The 17,688-nt window shown below is 47.2% G+C and overlaps 1 protein-coding gene and 1 pseudogene across 1 annotated transcript in view; one reads left to right on the top strand and one right to left on the bottom strand.

Annotated features, from left to right (window-relative positions):
* Positions 1 to 5,008: 5,008 nt before the first annotated feature.
* LOC127696743 (eukaryotic translation initiation factor 5-like) lies at positions 5,009 to 9,152 on the bottom strand (annotated as a pseudogene).
* Positions 9,153 to 13,560: 4,408 nt separating this feature from the next.
* Cwh43 (cell wall biogenesis 43 C-terminal homolog) overlaps positions 13,561 to 17,688 on the top strand; it is a 51,051-nt gene continuing 46,923 nt past the window's right edge. The window contains exons 1-2 of the mRNA XM_052199003.1: positions 13,561 to 13,603; positions 15,113 to 15,304. Coding sequence (XP_052054963.1) covers positions 13,561 to 13,603; positions 15,113 to 15,304 — 235 coding nt within the window. The remainder of the gene's footprint in view (positions 13,604 to 15,112; positions 15,305 to 17,688) is intronic.

Genomic DNA, 17,688 nt, shown 5'->3' with positions numbered 1-17,688 from the left:
CCATCATCCATCACTCAGCATTGGACATCCCGCATCCAGCGAGGCCAGCATCACAGTGTACCCTGATGTGCCTTCAAGCCATGCACAGGACTCAGATTCACCCCAGCCTCTGGCTCCCACTTGAGGCTCACAATAGGGTCTCCCTTCTGCTTGGAAAGTGTCACTCTGAAAGGGCGGAAGGAGTTCTTCCTAGAGCGAAGTCACTCCTCTCTTGCTCTGCCTTGCAGAGAACGGTCAGAGGTCCTGACGGTCAGAGGCTCTTCCTTCCTTCAGTCTGTTCAGGTGTTCAGTGTTCTGGCTGAAGCGCCCAGCCCCCTCCTGCCCTCACCTTTGCCACACATCTCTCCTGGATATTTGCCTTAAAAATCTGGACCACTTCTTATTTTGTCTTGGGTTCTTTTTCCCAGGGGCCTGCATTTGACCGACCCTCTCTGGAGGAGATGGTAGAAATAGTTGCTGAAGTCAGATGTATGGTGTGGTGACATATGCCCATAATCCAGTGTTTGGTGGGGCGCTGAGGCAGGTGGATTGCAAGTTTAAGGCTAGCCAGGGTTACATGAGGAGTTCTAGGCCAGACAGTATGTACTGAGACCCTGTCTCACAACACAGGGAGAGGGGAGGGGGAGGAGAGGAAGGGGGGAAGGAGGAAGGGAGACTGCAAGGTGCCGGTAAGGGGCAGAGTGCAGGGACAATGGCTTTGGTGCTGGCACAGAAGTATGTCCCCAGCGGAGGCATGGCAACAGTGTGAACACGGCCTCTGGCGCCCCATGCAGAGAACATTTCTGCTCTGGTTGGTTACACACAGCTACGGCTTTCGGAAATGTGGCCCTAAGCCAATCGCTGGTCAAGCCAGGTTCCAAACACGGTTTGCTCTAAGGCTCCAACCTTAATAGCACATCACGTTCCCAGTGTTTCCAGAATGCAGTGATGTCACAAGCAATCTCAGGTGGAAATCTGGCAGCAGACTCTGAGAGGGGAGACTGGATCCTGCCTGGATGAATCTCCCTGGTCAGCTCTTGCGGAGCCAACACTGGGACCCTCCCAACTTCCAGGGAAGGGAGTAGCTCTGACACATGCTGGGGCCTGATGCCCTTTCTTTAAAAACACTCTTATACTTACATTTGTTTATTTATGTGATAAGGTCAGAGGGCAGCTTCTTTCTTCTGCCTAAAGGAACGCAAGAGAAAGGCTCATTGGCACTGTGTATGAGTGAGTGAATGTGTGAGTGCGTGTGAGTGCATGTGTGTGCACACTTGCACACACTCACACATGGTAGAGCCAGAGGTGGCTGTTGGATATAATCCTCAGTTCCCCACATTAACTGTTCTTTTGCTTTGTTTTGATTTTTTGTTTGTTTTTTGTTTGTTTGTTTTTTGTTTTTTCGAGATAGGGTTTCTCTGTGTAGCCCTGGCTGTCCTGGAACTCACTCTGTAGACCAGGCTAGCCTCGAACTCAGAAATCCACCTGCCTCTGCCTCCCGAGTGCTGGGATTAAAGGCGTGCATCACCACTGCCCGGCCGTTGATTTGATTTTCAAGACAGGCTTTCTCTGTGTAGTCCTGGCTATCCTGTAATTCCATCTGTAGATCAGGCTGGCCTCGAACTCACACATATCTGCCTGCCATTACCTCCCAAGTGCTGGGATTAAAGGTGTGCACTACCACCACCTGGCTACCCCATGTTAGTTTTTCCTACAGCCTTTCACTAGATCATTGAGTTCATGCGCAAGACCATGGGTGGCCACTGGACCCTGGGCTCCTGTCTCTGTACCTTCTTCTATTCAGTACCGGGATTACAGACACATGCTACTGCTCCCAGCTTTTAAATGGATACCAGGGATTCAAACTCCAGTCCTCGTGCTTTTGCCGCAAGCCCCTTACTGACTGTGTCCTATCCTCAGCACTGTCTTTGAACTTTTATGCCTTCCACCTCAGAAGAGAACCAGCTATGGTTGTATCAGGAAGGGCCTTGCTGGCGTGGAATGAATGAACCCGATTTTCTCAGTGGCTTCACTGCTGTCCATCCAGTCCTGGACCAGAGCCCTGAAGTAGGCTCACTTCCTTCCTGTGCTGGCTCAAGGATGTGCGCATCCTTCCCCTTGGGCCTCAGCCGCTCCCTGGCACCATCTCTTATCCGGAAGAGGAGCAGGAGGAGAAAAGCTGAGCTTCTGAAGCAGTAACAGGTCCACTCTGGTCCCTCCCGCTGGGAGAAGATCCCAGGGAGACACTGGGTGTGGTAATTACTTCCCAGTGATTAGGGGCCAAGATCTAACAGAAGCAACCTGAGGAAGGAAGGAAGGAAGGAAGGAAGGAAGGAAGGAAGGAAGGAAGGAAGGAAGGAAGGAAGAAGAGAAGAGAAGAGAAGGAAGGAAGGAAAGAAGGAAGGGAGAAGAGAAGAGAAGAGAAGAGAAGAGAAGAGAAGAGAAGAGAAGAGAAGAGAAGAGAAGGAAGAAAGGACAGAAGGATGAGTAGCTTGTTTTGGCTCACAGCTTAAGGGTGTAGTTCATCATGGCAGGAAAGGCACGGCCACAGGAGCCTTAGGTACCATTGCATCTGCAGTCACAGAAGAGGGAAAGATGAAAGCTATTAAGTTTCTCCATTTTATTCGGTCTAGCATCCCCACCCATAGGCTGTCACAGCCCCCAAGTCACCCCACCCTAGTGAACCCATTCAAAACTTACTCATTCAAGCTCACAGGAAATGCAGGGACAAAGAGTGGAGCAGAGTCTGAAGGAAAGGCCATCTAGAGACTGCCCCACCTAGGGATCCATCCCATCTACAGACACCAAGCCCAGACACTACTGCTGATGCCAAGACACACTTGCTGACAGGAGCCTGGTATGGCTGTCTGTGGAGGAAAAAAGGTGGCGCGGGGGTGGGGGGGAGAAAACTGGCGGGCAAGGCCCGCGTAGGGGAACACTGGCTAGGCCCACACACCACACGTGGATGGGGTCAGCAGGCGACCTGTGCAGCAAGACAGGCTGCCTGGCTAGCGGGGAGGCGGGTCCTAGCTCAGAAGGCGGTGCTGTTCTGGCATGGGCCTCCCTGGGTCCTGTTGAGGAAGCTTGACTGAGAAGAGGTTGGGTCCTTTCTTGGTGACTGGAAATGCTGAGGCCTGCTCCATGTTCTTACACGGCGTGTTTTGATAAGAAGAGACAGCTCATAGTTTCAATGCTTTATTATAGAAAAGTAGGAAGAGAGAAAGAGCTAGAGAAGAGAGAAAGAGAAGAGAGAGGGGTGGCTGTGACCACGTGAAAAGGGGAAAGAATGGAGAGAGTCAAGAGAGGGTCAAGAGAGAGCGGGGGGGGGGGGGGGGGCAAGAAGCCTCCTTTAATAGTGGGCTGGGTTACCTGGAAACAGCAAGGAAAGCCTGGCTGTAGCCAGGTGACTGTATGGGTGGAGTCCACCCAGGCTAGGGGCCTGGGGCGTGGCCATACGTGACTGATGGCCACAGGATTATGGAGTTGAGGAGTCAGCAGTCTGGGAGCATGGCTCACTCGTTCCATCCCTTGTAGAATGTTCTACTGGCTCAACCAGGCCAAAGACTGCCTTTCAAGGTCCCACAGCTGTCTCCTGAGAGACTCTGCCAGAGCCTGGCCAATACAGATGCTGCTGCTCTCAGCTACACCTCAGACTGAGCACAGGGACCCCAATGGAGGAGTTAGGGGAAGGACTGAAGGAGCTGAAGGGGTTTGCAACTCCATAGGAAGAGCAATAGTATCAACCAACCAGAGCTCCCAGGGACTAAACCACCAACCAAAGAGTACTCCAGCTGCATATGTAGCAGAGGATGGCCTTATCTGGCATCAATGGGAGGTGAGGTCCTTGGTCCTGTGGAGACTGAATGCCCCAACGTAGGGGAATGCTAGGGTGATGAGGCAGGGGTAGGTGGGTGGGTGGGGGAGCTCCTTCATAGAAGCTGGGGGGATAGGGCATGGGGTAGGGGGTCCGTGGAGGGGAAACTGGGAAGGGGGATAACATTTGAAATGTAAATAAATGAAATAAACAATAAAAAATTTAAAAAATTAAAACTTCCTCATAGATATGCCTCAAAGTTTGTCTCTGTGGTGATTTTAGATCTGGTCAAGTTGACTGTCAGCATTAACCTGGTCATCTAACAAGGGTAGTCCCCAGTCTGAAGCTTCTTTCTAGCAGCAACTCTATTCGATGGACAGAGGAGGACAATCTGGATGTTTGGTAACTAGGTAATTGTGATGGTTTGTATATGCTTGGCACATGAAGTGGCATTATTAGGGGGTGTGGCTTTGTTGAAGACCCTCACCCTACCTGCCTGGAAGTCAGTCTTCCACTAGCAGCCTTCAGATGAAGATGTAGAATTCTCAGCTCTGCCTGCACCATGCCTGCCTGGAGGCTGCCATGTTTCCCCCTTTATGATAATGGACTGAACCTCTGAACCTGTAAGTCAGCCCCAAATGAAATCTTGTCCATATAAGAGTTGCCTTGGTCATGGTGTCTGTTCCCAGCAGTAAAACTCTAACTAAGACAGTAACCTTGTCTTCCATGGCAAGTTTCTCCTGTCTTCCCATGGCAGGACCGAAACTGACCTAACAACACTGAAGGGTCTGCAAAAAGCACATCCCACTCTCTGGAGCCACGAACGGAAGGGAATCCTTTAAGCAGAACTAATGACACCATGGTGACTTTAGCTGAAAACCGAGTCAGGAACCATCCATCTTCTTTGAGAAGTTCCACATTCTTGTCTGAGATACATGGAAAAACATTTTGACCAAAATCAAATCCTTATTTTTTTTAATAACTGTATAAATGTGATCCAAATGTGTCCACCAAACTACAGCTGTTCACTGATATGTATGGACTCTCTAGATGTCTCATTGGGCTTAATTATAGGTCACTCACAGTAATGGCTTTTTAGTAGCAAGGGTGGCATCATGGTCAGTCATTTTCACCCTTGTGCATACACGTTGTATTTCTGGCCGAGAATGTAACTTTGTAACATTACGCTGTTAAAGCTACCTTGCATCCATCCTTTTAAACGGCATCAACAGCAATGCCATCGTCTGTGCTGGCAGACTTCTCAGTTTCCACTGTTGGCACACTGGCAGTCTTCAAATATACCACCGCAGTATTTTCATCTTCACCTTCTTCCTCACCACCCGAAGATTCTTCCTCTGCTTCCTCCGACCATTGAATAAGTGGCTCTGTGTTGACAGGAATCTCTGTGGGAACTTCCTTTGAGACATATCTCTTTAAGGTCTTTCCTGATGGGCTGATGATGACCACTCCTAAAAGGTGTGCCTCTCACATCTCCTTTAAGACACACGGAATCTTGGCCATGGGCTGAGCTTGACGCAACACTGCCACACATTCCAGACTACAAAGCGGCACCGCTGACCTTCCTGTTGTTATGACAACGTCTTAGGAAATGGTACCTTTGTTTCCTGCTTTGCTCTCTTATCTTCTCATTAAAGAGAACTTCAGTCAAAAGAGGATCCATAGTTTTTACATCTGGTCTTTCTGCCTCAGTGATGGCTTCTTTATCAGATGAATCAATGATGCCCGGTTTCATTCATTCACTCTTTCTTTCTTCTTTCCTTCTTTCCTTCTTTCTTTCTTTCTTTCTTTCTTTCTTTCTTTCTTTCTTTCTTTCTTTCTTTCTTTCTTTCTTTCTTTCTTTCTTTCTTCCTTCCTTCCTTCCTTCCTTCCTTCCTTCCTTCCTTCCTTCTTTCCTTCCTTCCTTCCTTTCTCTTTTTTTCTCTTTTCTTCTCTTTGTTAACAAAATCAAACAGGATATTGAAATGCTCTTCTACAGTCCTTTCCAAATCCTGGCTGAGTGTCAGAGCATCTGCATGAACACTGATTTCATCTATTCAGTGCCTCTGAGCTGGGTCACTTGTGTCCTCCCCCCACTCTCAGTCCTCCTCCTCTTCCATAGCATGAGGAGGAAGACTGCTTTCATTTGGTGGTGGAGGTGGGAGATGTGAATTTTAATTTGAGCAATCTGCACACTGACAAGAAGTTAGGAGGCCCGTTTATTTGAGAGTCACCATGAATAAAACCATGTAAACAGATTTCAAAGTGGATGGGTAACTGAGTAAATTATAAATTACTATGCCATGGCATCATTACACCATTAAAGATCATATGGAGGGCTGGAGAGAGGGCTCAGCGGTTAAGAGCACTGACTGTTCTTCGGAAGGTCCTGAGTTCAAATCCCAGCAACCACATGGTGGCTCACAACCATCTGTAACGAGATCTGATGCCCTTTTCTGGAGTGTCTGAAGACAGCTACAGTGTACTTACATATAATAAGTAAATAAATCTTAAAAAAAAAAAAAGAGGACACACTAGAACCACAAGGCTGCCTGGCTTGGGAAGACTAGAGTGTGGGTTTGCCTGCTTTCTTTTCTAGTCTTTTCTCTTCTTTTTTTCTCTTCTCCTCTTTTCTTTTTTTCTTTTTCCTTTCTTTCATCTTCTGCCTCTCCCAAATCTGTCCTCAGCAGGGATGAAGATAAAACCCAAGTCTTAATGTGTGCTGGATCAGTGAGTGCTGTGTACCGGTAACACCCCAAGCCCCTTGGTTTGCTGACTAGGAAGGAAAACCATGTGGTACCTCCATGAGACACACAGTAGGAGGCTGATTTCTCACCCAGGTCCCAGACTCACGGTGCTGACTATGGCTGCACCTGACTTGGGATGGTTGTGGGATAGCAGGATGATACAGATGTAAGTCACTGCAAACCAGGAGCTGATCCCTTTCTATGGCAGTGTGGACATTTTCATAAACGAAATGAGCCTGGGGTGCCATGGTGGAGGTGGTGGTGGTGGTGGAGGAGGAGGAGATGATTCTTCTAACCACACTTCCTTAAAGAAGAGTGTTTCTAATTCTCACCAGGAGATCAGATCTTTATCGCAACACTAACAGTGTTAGGTCATGCCAGAGATCCTTGTTTTCTGATAAAACAAAATACAGTCTCAGTGTGTTCTGACTAAACTCCATGCGGTCATGCTCTACAAACGAGGGGCGGAGGAAGCAGCTGGCTTGACTCTCAGGGACTTTATTCATTTCCAGGTAAATCCCATTGATAAGTGAGGTGCTAAGGCCTTTGAAATTTAAATGTAAACAAACCTATTATACATATGAAAATGGCGGAAGTAGCGGCAAGGGTAAGCTGACACCACTGCACACACACTGTGCAGGTCCGGCCGGACTCGGCTGTGATCAGTATCCAAATCACTCTTATCCCGTGTGATTCATGTAAACATTTTATAATCTCTATAGTTAAAAAGCAGTAAGATTGGTGGAGAGTCAGGTCATTAAAACTTCATACAAGCCCTCTATTGATCATATGATTTCCTAGCAAGGAAATTAGAAGCAGTTTCATAATTAACCCACTGTGGATACATTAACTCAACTACACCGTAAAGGGGCATAGGAGGGCCTCAGGAGCCACGCGGAACTTTCCCATGTGTGCCATGACGGACCGGACTGGAAAATCAGAAAGAGAACTGTCTAGAGTGGGGTACTGTTCTCTCTCTGGAGACTGATAGGGGCTGATGATGAAACTGTTCCCTGTTCCCTGAGTGCTGGTGTAGAATCTACAGTTGGGAGAATGCCAAGGAGATTACAGAAAGCCTCAAGAAGGCAATTAAAATACTCTCAGGACAGAGATGTCACTGTTAAGCTTGCCAGACTTGTCCCGAAGACCTCCCCTGCACTAGGCCAAACATCATGGCGACTTAACAAATGACACCCACCACCCCCACCCAGTATCCTGAGTTCTGTGAACACCACAGGTGCTACACTAAAGGCCTTAGCCTTTTTTTTTTTTTAAATCTATTTAAACCTCACAATAAGTCTCTATAAAGTCGCCTTTGTAGCAGAGATGGACAGCTGCTCACCAAGATTTTATGTTCTCGTTTCTGGGCTCACGGACAGACTGCATTTTCCAGACACACCTGTGGTGAGCTGCAATGGGAATGCTAAAGAGAATGAAGTACAACAGAAGGCCAATAGCAACAGTAGCAAGTTAGATGCTAAGAAAAGAACAAAGCCATGCACCGACCCACAGCGCTTAATTAGACGTGTGTGGGTTTTGTTTGGTTTAAGTGTTTGAAAACTGTTCTTCATTGTCAACCTCAAGTTTACCTTAAGGCGTGTCCACAAGGGAGCTTCCAAAGTTTAAATGGGGAGAGAAGACCCGCCCTAAATGTGGGCGGCACTGTCTCTTGGGCTCCACTCTTGAACTGAATAAAAAGGAGAAAGGGAGCCAGGGGCCAGCTTTAGTTTCTTTCTGCTTCCTGTCTGTGCAAGCAGTGTAGCAGCAAGGCATTGTAGTAGCCAGGCCTTCCCAGCAGCCTAGGGCTGTACCCTTAACTACAGATCACAAGCCCTAGTAAACCTTTCCTTTCTTTCTTCAGTTGCTTTTGCCAGATACAATGCAAGATGTAATCAATACAGGGAAAGACAGGGAGGCCACCCAGGCAGGATAGTGCAGTGTCTGATGTCTTTTCTTCATTTGCTGAGAACGCCTGGCCTTCAGACTGCAGCCCCACCCAAACGACTTGGAAGTGTTTTGGAGATGTAACTCTCACCAGGAGTGATTCATGAACTTAGCTTCACATGGGCAGAGAAGTGCTGTCAGCATACTGACAGTTGTGAAGTTACCAGTCACAAGCTAATTTTAGAAGTGTCATCTACTATACGAGAAACTAGATTCACCAACCCATTTCCTTCTCCATCTATGTGAAAATCCTCGAGGAACCCGGAAGCTACTCTTGGCCACTCTCAATTTGCCTATTCGGAATATTTCTCATAAACAGGATTGCACACTTTTTTTTGTTTTAAATGACTGGCTTCTTTCTCTTAACACAGTGTCCAGATTCAAGCATGCCATCGTATATAGCAACAGTTTCTCATTGCTGAATGCTGTTCTGCTGTATGTATATGACACTATAATCAGAACGTGTGTATTTGGACTGCTTCCCTTTGGAGCTATTAGAAGCATTGCTGCTGAAAACATCTGTGCAGGGGCTTCGTTCACTGCCCCTTTCCTCCCATACCTATACCTTGGAGTGCAGCGGCTGGCTCTTGTAGCACCTCTGTATGTAACTCTTTGAGGAACCGATAGGATGTTTTCCAACCAGGCTGCACCATTTCCTGACCCTCAAGCATAGTCTCCACACCCTTGTCAAAATGTTAGCATCTGATTTTTTTTTTAAATCAGAATTCCATAGTGAGTGCGAAGTGGATTTCTCCTATGTAATTATCTTTAACACTGATGCTCATTGAGTGCCTGTGGATGATGATGATTATTATTATTATTTGGAGAAATTTCTTTCATTTCTTTTGGTCATCTTAAACAATAGTTGTTGATTTAACTTTTGCTTTCTAAAGGCTCATGTTTCTCAGTTTGGCTTTGAACTCACTACATAGCTGAGAATGACCTTGAATTCCTTGTCCTTCTGCCTCTACCTCCCAAGTGCCGGGATTACAAATGTGTGTTGCCACAGCCTCTTAATACTTTTAAAATACAGGCAGTACACCAGGAGTCTCATCATCGTCAACTGAGGTAAAATTTGCCATTAAGTTTATCTTCTCAAAAGGTGAAGGTAAATGGCTTTGTGTATTGTTATACACAGCCAAACTCCAAAATATTTTCATCACTCCTGTCTTAGTTAGGGTTTCATTGCTGTGAAGAGACACCATAACCAAGGCAACTCTCATAAAGGACAACATTTAAATGGCGGCTTACAGGTTCAGAGGTTCAGTCCATTATCATCATGGCAGGAAGCACGGCAGTGTCCAGGCAGACATGGCGCTGGGGAAGGTGAGAGTTCTACATTTTGCTCCAAAGATAACCAGAAGACTGGCATCCTCGGCAGCTAGGAGGAAGATCTCTTCTGAAATGGGCACAGCTTGAATATAGTAGGAGACCTGCAAAGCCCACCCCCACAGTGTCACACATCCCCCAACAAAGACACGCCCACTAACAGTACCACTCCCTATGGGTCAAGTGTATTCAAACTACCACACCCCCTAAAAGAAAAGCCTGGCCTATTGAGCAGTTCCTTCCTAGTCTCCCCCCTTTCCCAGTTACCACCACAGTGATTCTTGCCTTCAAGGGCTTCCCTACTCTAGATAGTTCATATAAATGAATCCAGGCAATCACATGTGGCCTGTGGTGGGATACTTTGCAGATTCCTTGTTAGAGCATGCATCATTCACTGCTTCCTTCTTATGACTGAATAACACTCCACCACGCAGCTGTGAACCCAGCCAGTACTGAAGAGGACCTTGAGGCTAACGCTGAGAGCACTCTGGCAGTGAATGTCTGCAGAGCGGCAGGGAAGAGAGTTCAGCCTTTGCTTGCCTTGTGATGGAAATTCCCCATCCTGTAACAGAGAGTCGGTGCATTCAGAATCACTGCCCTGGGATTCAATACATTTACAGACCGACAAGATTACACACCTGGGGAGAACTTGCATTGAGTTGACAGCCAGTTTTCTACGAGATGCTATCTCGGAGTTGGATCATGAGGAATCAATGGAAGGGCAAAAAGAGATCATTCAATCCTCCCTGTTTGATTTCTAGTCAAAAAAGGCAACCAATACCACCAACACCTTTTCTAAAGCTGCATCATATTTTCACTACACTGCCCAAGGACTTCTGGCCAGAGGTGGAAGGTCACATGCTCATTGTCTACCTATGTAAAATATCCAGAATAGGAAAAATCACAAACAGCTTTCTGTAAGTCAGAAGGAGTAGGGGGGGCAAACAGCTCAGCTAGTGGAGATGGAGCCAGACAACTGAAACAAGTATACCTTAGAAACATTGTCTCCCTTCGTGGTTATCCCTCCCTTGCCCAGGTGTGTCTGTAAATACACACTAGGGTTTGAACTCGGGACCTGGGATGTGCCCCGGACATGTTTTATTATTAAACTACACTCAATTCTCTTTTCACTCTCTTCAAAGATATTTTATTATCTTTGTTTTTTATGTGGTGTGTGTGTGTGTGTGTGTGAGAGAGAGAGAGAGAGAGAGAGAGAGAAAGAGATAGACAGACAGAGAGACAGACAGAGACATAGAGAGAAACAGAGAGACAGAGAGATTGATTGATTGAGAAAGCACCAATGTCTCATCATCAGTGTGGAGGTTGGAAAGTGACTTGTTAAGAATCAGTTTCTCTATAGTTCTCTCTCCCTACTGTTGAGCATTTCATTTGAGGCCCCTCCCTTTGAGTCCTGAGAGTCTCTCACCTCCCAGGTCTCTGGTGCATTCTGGAGGGATCCCCCTCAACCTCCTATCTCCTGAGGTTGCCTGTTTCCATTCTTTCTGCTGGCCCTCAAGGCGTCAGTCCTTTTCCCTCACTCAATACCAGATCAGGTTCCCCTCTTCCCCCCACTCCCCAGGCCCCTCGTCCACTTTTCCTCCCAGGTCCCTCCCTCCCTCCCTTCCTCCCTTCGTCCTTCCCCCCCTTCCCCCTTGTGATTGCTTTTTTCTTCTACCTCCCAAGTGGGATTGAGGTGTCCTCACGTGGGCCCTTCAGCTTGTTGACCTTTTTTGAGTCCTGTATCTTGGGTATTCAGTACTTTTTTTTTTAAACCTAATATCCACTTATTAGTGAGTATCTACCATGCATGTCCTTTTGGGTCTGAGTTACCTCACTCAGGATGATATTTTCTAGTTCTATCCATTTGCCTGCAAAACTCAGGATGTCCTTATTCTTTTTATTTTCTCCCTGTTTTTTTCAAGGCAGGGTTTCTCTGTATAGCCCTGGCTGTCCTGGAACTGACTCTGTAGACCAGGCTGGCCTCGAACTTAGAAATCCATCTGCCTCTGCCTCTTGAGTGCTGGGATTAAAGGTGTGTTCCACCATTGCCTGTCGATGTCCTCATTCTTAATAGCCAATTAGTATTCCATTGTGTAAATGAACCACATTTTCTGTATCCATTCTTCTGTTGTGGGACATCTGGGTTGTTTTCAGCTTCTGGCTATCACAAATAAGGCCACTATGAACATAGTGGAACACGTGCCCTTGTGATATGGTGGGGCATCTTTTGGGTATATTCCCAAGAGTGGTATAACTGGGTCTTCAGGTAGATCTATTTCTAATTTTCTGAGGAACCTCCAGATTGGTTTCCAGAGTGGTTGTACCAGTTTGCAATCCCACCAGCAATGGAGGAGTGTTCCTCTTTCTCCACATCCTCTTTATGTGTTGTCACCTGAGGTTTTGATCTTAGCCTTTCTGATAGGTGTAAGGTGGAATCTCAGGATCATTTTGATTTGCATTTCTCTGATCACTAAGGACTTGAACATTTTTTTAGGTGCTTCTCAACCACTGGAGATTCCTCAGTTGTGAAATCCTTGGTTTAGTTTTTCAATGATGTGGATCTCAAAGATGGCCTTGGGTGGTCAAACCTAGTGGTAAGAACCTTTATCTACTGAGCCCTCTCACCAGCCCTCTTTTTCAGTCTTTTGAAGCAAAAATATTTCCATTTTTTTGTTGTTGTTGGTTTATTTTTATTTACTTTTGAGATGAAGGTTTGCTTTGTTGCAAAGGCAGCTCAAACCTCCTGGCCCAATAAATCTTCCCTTCAGCCTCCCTCGCTACCTCCTCCCCCACCACAGGGGCACACTGCTGCCCCTGGCTGAAAGCTTTTAATCTTAAAGGACACCCGTTTATAAATCTGTTTTATTCCGTAAATTTATCCCCCTATCTCTGTGTTCAAAAGTGGCGAGGCACTTGCAGTTCAAGGCTGCTGTAGAGTTCTAACAATGAGCATTTTGAGCTATTTCTTAAAATTTAGGCACCCCCCATCGTTCACTCTGTTATTTGCAAGTGCTCCCACTTGAGTTTGTTTCCAGGACGATGTTGACAGTTCCTGAGTTGTGTTAACTACCAAAAAGAAAAAAAAAAAAGAAAAAAAAGAATAAAAAAGAATAAGTGTCAGGCATGGAGTCACCTTAGACTGAAGAAGAAGATGGAGTCTTGCACTATTCCCTGCTTAGGAGCGAGTCTCCAGCTCTTCTCCAACTCAAGCCACAGCATCTGGAAATCCAACCTGCTCCCCCTGATTCACACGGTTTTTAAATGCTAAATTCTGGGGTTTTAGGTATTCACCAACACAGCCTGTCTATGCAGTATAGAAGATGAGCCCAAAGTTGGGTGCATTTGAGGCAAGCACTCTACAAACCGACGATGACATTACCTATTTGGGTTGTTCCCTTCCTCCGGGGGCGGGGAGTGGGGTGGGCTCCATCTTCCATGCGTTCTCTCTTAGTGGGTAGAGGGTGGGATGGGGACCAGCAGACTTCGTTCGGGCTGAGTGACAGGTCTGGAGAGCGCAGGCTGCACTATGGTGAAACGTCCCCAGGAGCGCTGAAGGCATGGGTGGCGTCGGGCGGTGGCGTCGGGAGGGGTGGCGCGCAGGTGTGCCAGGGAGGAGGTGTCAGGACTCCGGCGGCCGCCTCAAACCCGTAAGCCACTCGGGGGACACGGAGCGGGCAGACCGGACGGACCCCGCAGAGAGCGCGGGGCGCACTCGGGGCGGGGAGACGGTCCTCAACGGTTTTCGCAGTCATGCCAGGCCTGTGGAGAGCAATCGCCCTGGAGACCTTGCTGGGTAAATCGAGGCTGTCCAGGCGCACACTGGCTGGGCTTGTTCCCCGGAGGGTTAGAGAAGGGGGGTGGGGGTGGGGGTGGGGGAGACAGAGCCGGGAGAAGAGGCCCGGCGCCGGGAATAGAGATGTTTATCGCACCTTGGGTGGAAGCAAAGGAGACCGGACAGAGGTTCCCTGGCCCGGGTTCCGCAGCTCCCATGCCGCCCTGGGGTTGCATGGAGAGTTCTCCCTGCGTCTGCGTTGATCTCGTGCAGCCTCGGACCGTGACCTTCAAGTCTACCTCAGTACAGTTTAATTCTGAACTTACCTTCCCAAAGGAAAGGGCACCTGTGTTTCCCAGGGGCTGTAGGTGAGCACCTAGGATAACAGTCTTTGGCTCCCTGTTTGAAGGATCTTGATAACTGCGAGCAGACTAGTGTTTTTTGCCAAAAAACAAGGTAAACTTGGGAAATGGCTAAGTCGCGCGCGGTTCATTTGGAAGGAAGCATCCTTTTGGGCTGTGGAGGGCGCTCTCCTGAGAACGAGAGTTTCTGCGGGCAGCCTTGTCTCAGGAGGGATTGAGTCTCTCTCTCTCTCTCTCTCTCTCTCTCTCTCTCTCTCTCTCTCTCTCTCTCTCTCTCTCTCTCTCTCTCTCTCTCTCTCTCTCTCTCTCTTTCTTCTGCCCCGCTCGGTGCCTAGTAAATTGAGAGGTGTGACGTGAGTCACACTGAGTTCCTCCAGGAGGCTTGACCTCATTCTGAGAACGCCTGAGGTGTGACAAGGGACTTGGGAGAAAGTTATGTCCCCTGCTGAGGTGTATGCTCTGTGACATTTAGTACTGGGGAGATTTGCGTTGTTGGTTTGTCCCAACTGTTTCAGCTTTGGTAAGAGGGAGTCTAAGGTGTATACAGTTACCTCCCAGGATGTGGATTCCACGAGGAATAAGCTATCTGGTTAAAACCCAGCTCAGCCTGGCACAGGGCGAACGGCACTGCCTTAATTACCATTATTGTCTAAGATCACCACAGCCTGTGCCCACAGAGGTGCCTCTGACTTCAGATCTGGTTCACTCCCAGCCCTGGCCAGTAAAGGCAGGTTTATGATGTTCTACTCACAAGTAAAAGTCTGTTGCTTAAACTAAAGGGCTTGAGACTGTAAGTTAGGGTAGGGTGGAGGGAACAAACCCTACTTCTTTAGTTTTATGCTTTTTCTCATTAATTTTGTATGGGACACATTAGGTGAGAGTATTTCCTGACAGGAAGTGGGTTTAGTCTCTGATGGTCCAGCCTGTGCCATCTTACTAAAGGAATCATCTACCGGCCTAAACGTGGTTTTATGACTATGTGGGAACAAGGAGGTGGTGACAGACGCAGAACAGCCTGTATGTCCTCCACCCTGCCTGCCAGGGAGGGAACTGAATTTCTTACCACCACCTGGCTGATGCCAGAGGCAGGAAATTCAGAGCATAGCCGAGTGTTAGGCTGTATCAGGAACTATGCCTGACTCACAGTCTCCTTAAATGTTCTTCCCAGGCTACGTCTCCTGGTCTCTTTACCACGGACTGGGTCCCATGCTCTATTACTTTCCCCTACAAACGCTGGCGCTCACGGGGCTGGAATTGTTTGCCCTAGCCTTTCTCTCTCCGATCCTCTTAACAATTCCCCGAGTCTGGAAACTCGTCAATAAGAAGTGGACACTCTCTCTCCTGAGGATCGCCACTGTAGGTAAGGTCTCAGTGTCTGAGATTCTATTGTTAGTCAAAACCAAAATGGTGTAGGCTGCTGAGGAACTGTTAACTTTCAAAAGTCACCAGTTTCTTTTCCTTACTATTGCCTCAGAAACATTTTAGTGAAATTGGGAAATCATCCTGAGTCAATGCATTTTTTTTTGAACATCTATGCCTGAGGGGGAATCATCTGAAATGCACTGGAATAAGGAGGGAAAGGTGCCTTGGAGAACACGCCAATTATGAGAAGACTCAGAAGTGATGAGAAAGATAGCCCAATATTACTACATAAGAAATGAGAGTTCTGTATCAGAAACATCTTGGCAAGTGGACAAACAGCAGGTGAAATGTTATTTGAAATGCTGTTTCCCATACAATACCAATAAACCAATATTAAAAGACCAAAAAAAAAAAATAAATGCCCCAGAAAACCAGCAGAAGATGTATACAGTCCCTGGAAAGGAAATGCAGTTAGTTCTTAAAAATACAATAAAACTGGACCATCAAAATGATTCAGTAGGTAAGGCCATCTGCCTCCAGCCCAGCGATCAGAATTCTATCCCTGATTCCAATCAGAAGGGAACAGACAGCCACAAGTCAGTTCTTTCACCTCCACACGAGGCATTCACTTGTGGGAGCAGACACGCGTTCACACACTCACAGGTGCACACGCACAATAAACAGTTAAGAAAACTCAAAGAAAACTCAGCAATAATGACGCACGCATATTTATAGCCTCAAAAATGGATTGGCAAAGGGAAAAAAAATATGTAACTCTGGATGAGAAGGGTAGTAAACACTTCTGTAAACAAACTGCTGTAGCTGAAAGTTGGGGTTCTCACCCTCCTGCCCATCCCCCAGTGGGCTTCTCTGAGCCTTTCTTAGGGGTCTGTTGGTGAGCGGCACAGGGCGGATCCCTCTGGAATCTGACCTATCACGGTTCCAGGAGCAGTGTTTGGAGTCCCGAGGAAAGCAGAGGAGCCCTCTGCTCTCCCTGTCCTCCAAGGAGGCAGAGCGCGGTGCAGCGAGTTCGGAGATTCTCCATGACAGTGTCGAGCTTCCTGTTTTTAGAACCAGGGTTCAGAAGCGCTGCCTGGAAACTTCCCTTTGCAAAGATAGTGTCCATCAGAAGTGGTCAGCTGCAGGTGGCAGCAGTGAAGCTGCTTGCTTGGCTCTGACTGCAGTAACTGCTTGGTTGGGACAGCAGCAGGCTTACAGTATCTGCATCTGAGTCAGGTGGCCTTGGCTTTGCAAGGCTTGCTTCCTTATCATAGTCCAAGCTGGCTTCTACGGCAGGATTTTCTCTATGACACTATGCATGGTGTGGCAACACTGGGTATAGTTTTTTCCTTTCTTCCTATGGCCTTTCTTATTTAGATGTCATAGCACCTAGCAAAAACAGCTTAAGGGATGGAAGGTTTATTTTGGCTCATGGTGTGGGGATACAGCCCATCACAATAGGAATCACATGACTTTTTCCAACACAATCAATCTACCCTAGAAATTCCCTTGAAGCCACCTCTGGAGTTTGTCTCTTAGGTAATGGTATATCCTGATGTTGACAACCAGCGCTGCCCATTGCGACAGCTAGTAATGACACTCCTTGTGTTGCTTCATGAAAACCCAACTCGCTGAGTGGAAGGACTATAGAAATAGGTAGGCAGGGGGCTGGAGACATGGCTCAGCACTGAAGAGCTGCTCTTCCAGAGGACCCAAGTTCAAGTCCCAGGACCCACATAGTAGCCCACAACTGTTGGTAACACCAATTCCACAGGATCTGGCACCGTTGCACAGACATGTGGGCAGAACACCAATGCACATAAGTAAATCTTTAAAAAAGGAAGAAAGGAAGAAAGAAAGAAAGAAAGAGAAAGAAAGAAAGAAAAAGAAAGAAAGAAAGAAAGAAAGAAAGAAAGAAAGAAAGAAAGAAAGAAAGAAAGAAAGAAAGAAAGGCTGGAAAGATGGCTCAGCGATTAAGAGCATTGACTGCTCTTCTAAAGGTCCTGAGTTCAAATCCCAGCAATCACATGGTGGCCCACAACCATCTGTGATGAGTTCTGATGCCCTCTTCTGGTGTGTCTGAAGACTGCTACAGTGTACTTACATATAATAAATAATTAAATCTTAAAAAAAGAGAAAGAAATGAAATTAAATGGGTAGGTAGGGAAGTCACTTAGAGTTGAGGATGGAAGATGAAGAGGCCATCTCTGCCAAATGCTGACCCTGGTGACCACTGGGCACAGTTGACTCTCTACAGAGGCTGCATTGGGCCACAATTTCTTTGAAGCACCCTCGTATTCACCCCCTGACTGTTATATGCACTCTCACCTCTGACATCTCAGATATTTACATCAATCACCATGTGACTAACTATGAAGCTAA

This window comes from Apodemus sylvaticus, chromosome 11 (assembly GCF_947179515.1).
Source record: "Apodemus sylvaticus chromosome 11, mApoSyl1.1, whole genome shotgun sequence".
NCBI lineage: Eukaryota > Metazoa > Chordata > Mammalia > Rodentia > Muridae > Apodemus > Apodemus sylvaticus.
This window is presented reverse-complemented; position numbering and strand designations above follow the sequence as displayed.